The following is a 7,335-nucleotide window of genomic DNA, read 5'->3' as shown; positions in this document are numbered from 1 at the left end:
GTGAGTTGAACTTCATACAACATCTTAAAGTTGCCAAAGTTGAGAAACAGCCTCTTAGGTAGTAGATTGCAAGACTACACATACAGTAGAGTAGCTCTTTAAAGAAGGCAAAATGGCCACATGCATTCTTCTCAGCCACAGCTAATCAGTTGTAATAGTAACACAATTTCATTGCTTTGTGGTCAAATTTCATAATCGGGATCATATCTAGAAACACACACTGAAGGTTATCATAAGTCTATCTAAGAACTGAATTCTGTGTGTTCTTTAATATTTGTTGTTCAGTGAATAATGATATTTTTCACGTTTCCCCTTTGAATGTATAAATGGTTTACTTGCTTATGATTTATGGCTTACCAAATGTTTACTGTTCCCAAAGATTCGCTCAATATTTACTAATAGAAGCTGACTAACACAATAGAATGGGGAAACTGAAAAGTTCCTATAGGGACTTGCAATGTCAACATTCTCTTATCTTCTTTTGATAAGGCTGCAGCAATATGCTTATATATACACATAAATGCTCAGCTAGAGTTTAAACAGCACCTGTGTCTGATAGCTAGAAGACATTTCAGTGGAAAGGCTTGGTGTGGTTTATACTCTCCTACCAACATGAAGGTCGCTTTTTGCCTGTTTTTCACCCTGGCACTCTTCTTTTTGTACTCAGGTAAGATGAACAAAACAGAATAGAATAGTTGGAAGGGACCTTGGAGGTGTTCTAGTCCAACTCCATGCTCAGACAGAAACCCTTTACCATTTGTGACAATTGGTTTTCCAATCTCTCCTTAAAAACTTCCAGTATTGGAGCATTCACAACTTCTGGAGGCAAGTTGTTCCACTGATTAATTGTTCTAACTGCCAGGAAGTTTCTCCTTAGTTCTAGGTTGCTTCTCTCCTTGATTAAGGACCTTGCAAAAGATCCTTTTCAGTTAGATAGCATTTTGAGACCTAGTTCCACATTATCCACTCAGCCTCACAAAAGTGGGCATTTTAAAGGCTTCTTTACAGGAATATTATATTTATGACAGATTTCCAACCCCAAATTATAGCTGGCATTATGTAGAAATAATATGAATCTTTAGAAATAAAATAATCCATAATCCTGACTCCAATAGATACCAAAGTTTAAAGAATAAGCAGCCTTGAAGTGCTAAAGCCCCAGAAAGCATTTCTGATGGTGAACCTGGAATCAAAAACTGGAAGCCTGGCTTTAATCAACTAAATCCTAACTGCCCATTATCCTTAACTCAACATTGCATTTAAAAAAAAGTTATAAATTTAGATCCACTAAGTTGTTTTTGATTATTTATGTTTTTTTATGTTGTCAGCTGATTAAACAAATTGATATTTAATTTATTCATGTTCAGGTCAAGTATTATTCAGTGATAGCTGTGTTAATATGAATACATATGCATTTGGGACAGAAAAAAATGTGTAAAATCAAATCTTCCTCTCTTTTTTTGCAGTGAAAAAAATTACTTAGTTGGCCCCAATTCAAGCTATAGATTTTCTTTATATTCTTTTACAGATTGGATCATTTATTTTTAGTTACTCTTTATAATAGTCATTCTCTTTCGATTTCTGTGTATCACTCTCTCTGTGTGTGATTAACAGATTGTAAAATGAACTGCACCAATATGACTGCATCAGTCATATCGATATATTGTGTACTGAAACAAGGTCTCTGTTCTAATGTGCATAGAATATTATTCCAAGACCATCATACTTCCCCAATCTAGAACTCTGCAGGCACTGGTAGTAGGAATCTCAGGATCTGAAGACAAAATAAGGTTGTTAATTCTCAAAAACTAAGCTGATTTTACCAACAATAGTAGAAGAAGAAGAGAAGGAAAGATTCTGTTCCTTGTTTTATGGTTGAAATATATTTTACCTAGAAGCTATGTAAAAAGCAGCCTTGAAGAATACAGAATGTTATTGTATGTGCCTCCTTAATTTAAAAACATTTGTTCTGAAGATTATTATATGGAATTGGCTGTTATTTCTCTTTTAATCATTTCAGGTCTTATGGCTTATGAGCAAAAAATCCAAGCGCATTTATACTTTATTTTTTAACAGAGCTGGAGGCCAACTGTTCACTATGCAGATAAGGAAGTTGTTATTCAAATTTAATGCAGAAGTATCATATTTCTATAGCTAAATATTAATCTGAAAAATCATCATAGTATTGGCATATACATTCCATAACATAAAGCACTGACATAGAAGAGTTATTAGATCCCTTCTCTGGATCTGTGGATCAGAAAGTAGTAGCAGGGAGTTCAGAAAAAGCAAATATGAAGACAGCAGGGGTTCTGCTTGTCACCCTGATGCTAATCTTTTATACGGATGAGTCCCACATCATAATCGCAAAAATTCCTTTCCAAAGAAGCCTCCCTCTTAGAAATGGTCATATTCCATCATGTATTCCTCAGAAAGAGGAACATTCAAGCATTCTAGAATCTTCTGCAATCAAAAATAATCCTTTAAATTAAGGATTCAATGCAGTGGTGGGATTCAAACTTTTTTACTAACGGTTCTGGGGCCTTGGCTTGGTGGGTGTGACAGAGGAAGGATACTGCAAAATCTCCATTCCCACCCCACTCCAGGAGAAGGATGCTGCAAAATACATATTCCCTCCCCACTCCAGGGGAAGGAAACTGCAAAATCTCCATTCCCTCCCTACTCCTGGAGGAAGGATGCTGCAAAATCTCCATTCCATTCCCACGCCACTAACCTGCATTCCAGCTCCATTCTCCTGTGCAGGGCAACAAAAGAAGACCCAGCTGATCATCTGGGACTAGGGAGGTGGAGAATAGATGGGAGTGGTGCCAGTCAGAGGTGGTATTTGCCGGTTCTCAAAACTATTCAAAATTTCCACTACCGGTTCGCCAGAAATGGTGAGAACCATCTGAATACCACCTCTGATTAAGTGGAAGGACCATAATTAATTTTGAAGTGTATCATATGGATTTTATCTTCTTGCATGAAGAAATCACACATTGTTAGTTGATGAGGCATGAAAATCCCCATGTAATGAGGTAAATCTATAGGCAAAAAATCTTCTGTTAGATTGGGTAATGGATAGGCACACACAGGCTTAATGGTAACAACAGCTCTTTATTAAGTACAACAAGTGAGAACAATCCAGCGAAGGTTGAGTCTGACATCAGCCCTTTTATAGGGAGCTGTCAGACCCTTCGACCAATAGGATTAAACCTCTGTTCCCGCCGGAACAGAGGACCTTGGTGGAAAGCACTGTAGTTAGAACAAGTATCTAACAGCTTCCATATCACAGTAAGTGTTTATGATGTACACTTTATTCAGGGCTCATGTTAAGATGAAGAAATTTCACATTTCACATCAAAGTTTCAAAACCTCCATCTAGTTTCAGATATCCATGGAAGGAACCTTGAAGATCATAATTGGTTATGAATACATTTTGAAGGAAATATTGTTTACTTTATGCTGGATTGTTTCTGTGGATTGTTTTTGTTGCAAATGTAATTCAGTGATATTGACAATATATCCACATATTGGTATCTGGTTTCTTTTGAGAAAATTAAGGAGAATGTGAAATAAAACACATTCATGTTTATGTAATTGAAGAAATGTTATCCAGTCAACCATTTTTCAACATCAGCTTTGAATTTAATTCTTTTATATTACTGTTGTTTGGTTCTAGATGTTGCTGCTGAAGCAGTGGAAGAAAACGTAAGTGCAATTGTGTCTTTTAAATGCATTATTAAATCCATATTATTATAGTTGAAAATTAAGATCAGTGATTTTTACAGAGCAAAGAAAAATAAAAAGCAAATCTAAGTATGAAAATCATTTGCAATGTTTATTTTGACAGATTTACATGGTGCAGAAGTAAACTCTAATTCTAATTGTGTTCAGTTTCTAAGTTGAGAAATGGCTTGGCTATTAAAATGATGCACCTTCAGGAAAAAAACATGGTTAAATATCTCAATTATTACAATTTTGACAGAGATATATGGGAAAGATTAATCACTACTGCTGAGAACAATCACCTATATTCATCAATTTGTTTATAATCAATTTGATTCCTGAGGATCAAAATTTCCCCAGGTAACAAACTGATCAGACTAATCAAATTGAAAAGGGACTGCAAAAAACTCGAGATCTTTCCAAACACGGTTCAGTGTGAATAAGTGTAAAGGTACATACATGTACACATACAGACATATACATATTAGTACAAACACTGCTCTTCACAGGTATATTTGTGTAATCTGAGTTGGTAGGTGATTGATTAAGAAAAGAGTCAGCCCAATTTGCAATTTCCATGATTGGAAGCATTAGAAAGGGGAATGGAAAGACATCAGACAAATAGTATGTTTATATGAACCTATGGTGAGACCACTGGGTAACTCACACCTGAGAAAGGAAATTATAAAACAAATCAAAAATGTAACCATCAGATTATTAAGCGATTGCTACAGTTCTCCAGGAGAAAAGCATATCATACATGGGTTTGGTTTGGTTTCTTCACCTTGAAATAAAACTAGGTAATAGAAGACAAGTCTATAAAATCATAAATATCATGGTATATGTGGGTAGAGAGGTTTCCTCCCCCCCCCCATTTCCTACAATATTAGAACTTCCATTACAACTAAATCCAGATAGAATCAGACCTAATAAAAGGAAGTACATTTCATTTTCATTCACATCATATATTTGAACTATGGAATTCAATACCATCAGAAATAGTGATGGCCAATTTTGATTGTTTGAAAAGGAATTGAACAAATTCTTGCTCTATTTATGGCATTTATAGCTGGAATGAAGGACTGTTGGATGCCTTTAAGAAAGCATCCATGGTCACAAATGGGGGTTACAAATGGAAAACACAACAAAGGCTCAAAGCTGCAATCAAGTGGTTGCAATATCTCAACTTTCACACACACACACACACACACACACACACACTTGTGCATACCCCAACTATAACTTCAATGTTCTTAGGCTTTTAACATTGGTTCACTTTGAATGTTCTGAGATCAGGATTTCAATCCTTCCAATCTGAAAAGAGTTTCATTAGTAACTGAAAGGTGATAGTTCCAATGATAACAAGGTTTATACATCTAGATAATGTAGACCAGGGTTGGCTCCGGAATTGAATGAGAGGCTTCCGGTTAGGACCTTGGTGACTCTGAGTGTTTAAGGTTGCCATCCCCTGGTGTAGACTATGGATCTACAGTATGTAAGATTACCTTTAATCTATTATATCTTCATTGGAGCAGATGGTATGGTTCAGATCACTCCAACTTTACTGGAATAAATAAATGGACTGAAGAAATAGAAGCCTTGCTTTGTGTCAGATGAATCTATTCCATAATCCATAATTCCTGATCTACATTCTTCCTGTGAAAACTGTCTATGCAGTAGGAACTTAAAGCTTCTAAATTATCCATTTAATGATACTTGACAGAAGAGGTTTCTTGCTCCCAAATTATCAAGAGTCAAGCAGAAAATAAGGCCACAGTTACTATTGTGCATTTCAGGATAAGATTTGTTGCCCAAGAATAGGTACCTACCCTGGGCTACCTTGTATTATCTTGCATCTTGGATCCAGCCTCTATTAGTTCAACTTTAGTTCTTTTGTAATTAGAACAAGGTAATAATGGCTGATCTAGGTCCTGCTAGGCTTAAAGTATGAATACTTCTGTAATCAGTTTTATGTGCTATTTATGTTAGAAGTGATGAATCTGAGACCTTCAGGAATTATATTACTGGATAGACTACAACTGCCAGCCATCCCCAGGAGCACGAGACAGTCAGTAAGGAAAGTTGGGAATAGTATGTTTCTGGTTTTCCTCTCTCATCTAGAGTAAAAATCAGCTATATTCTAATTAGCTTCAATGTAGCCAATTGTGAGGGACCATTTATTTTGTTTGGAAGAATGAAAGCACATACTGTATATAAACACCTAACTTACTATTAATGAAATTCAGCTTAATAATATATAGTTCTTCCAAAGATCTCCCAAAGGTGTTTTTTCCAAAAGGCAACTGGGCTCCCTTGTTTTTTTCTTTGAAAACATTTTGCTCCTCATCCAAGAAGCTTCTTCAGTTCTTGGATTAGAAGCAAAACATTTCCAAAGGAAAAAGAAAAAAGCAGCTTTTGGACAATCATGGCCTGGATGATGGAAGATCTCCATAGACACTCTACCTAAGATGTTACAGGCCTCTCTTAACCCCCCTGGAAGAATGATACAGACCCTTTATCCTTATGAGGGAGTGTCCTTCAAAAAAGGAACATTTTGCTGATGGAGCAAATAAATCCAACCACCATATTTCTACACAATTAATTTTATAACAATTAAATGTTTATGATTTCAATCCTAAGATTTGAAAAAATGTATTGCTGCTTTCTGCAGATTCAATGTAGTGGTGAGTTTCAAGAGGCCTGTACTTTGGAGCTTAGACCACACTGTGGTACTGATGGCAAAACCTACGGCAACCAGTGCTTGTTCTGCAATGCAGTTGTGTAAGTATAACTTTCATGTTTTGGAAAATGAAAAACAAGTGATGCCCAGAACCATTGTGTACTTTGCTCTCAGCATGTAGGGAATTTAAGATCCTTATTTTTGATCTCATCTTGCTTCCTGACTAAGAATTTTCTAACATAAATGAACATTAGAAATTGGAGAAAGGGGCTGTTTTGTCAAATGAAGTGGCCAACAGAACATGCTGAGTTCATCATCCATTTCAATAGACCTTACATTGGGGGTTAACGCTTCTCGTGCTTTTTTGTTTATTCATTTAATAATGAGCAATTTTACATCTTCTGAATTTTCACACCTCACTTTGCTTTTCTCTTACCAGACTGAGTCGTGGAGCACTTAAGCTAAAGCACTATGGATCATGTTGAGAAAATCAGGAATGCACAACCACTGTACTAAAAAATCGGCTACCATCCCAAATCTCTTGGTCTCTTAGTCTCTTGCTCATCCACCATCATAAAGAATGCAATCTTTCTTTGCTTATTCTCTATTTTTTCTGAATATTTCTTATAACGTGTAACAGTATAATTGTTTAGTAAACAAGTAAGCAACATAATCTGTCTTTTTTTAAAAAAAAACTTCTGCATTCAGTGTATATCATAGAGTTCTTCTATAACATATACTGCATTTCCCCTAAAATAAGACCCAGGCTTAATTGGGAGGGCACCAAAATAAGCACTAAGACTTATATTTGGGGAAACATGATTTCAGGGTGATCAGCCTGGCTGGGTGCCCCACTCCCCTGGCACACACACGAGGCAGCAAGCATGCGGGAACCAATGATATCCAGCAGCAGCACTCTGGTCCCT

General features: G+C 36.2%; 1 protein-coding gene across 1 annotated transcript; it reads left to right on the top strand.

The window, feature by feature from the left end:
- Positions 1 to 526: 526 nt before the first annotated feature.
- LOC309382729 (ovomucoid-like) lies at positions 527 to 7,082 on the top strand. Its single transcript, XM_081934521.1, has 4 exons — positions 527 to 667; positions 3,683 to 3,711; positions 6,401 to 6,510; positions 6,849 to 7,082. The coding sequence occupies exons 1-4, from the start codon at positions 613 to 615 to the stop codon at positions 6,892 to 6,894; spliced, it is 240 nt and encodes a 79-aa protein (XP_081790647.1). The 5' UTR covers positions 527 to 612; the 3' UTR covers positions 6,895 to 7,082.
- The last annotated feature ends 253 nt before the right edge of the window (positions 7,083 to 7,335 follow it).

This window comes from Natrix helvetica, assembly GCF_964273705.1.
Source record: "Natrix helvetica genome assembly, chromosome: 1".
Classification (NCBI taxonomy): Eukaryota; Metazoa; Chordata; class Lepidosauria; order Squamata; family Natricidae; genus Natrix; species Natrix helvetica.
This window is presented reverse-complemented; position numbering and strand designations above follow the sequence as displayed.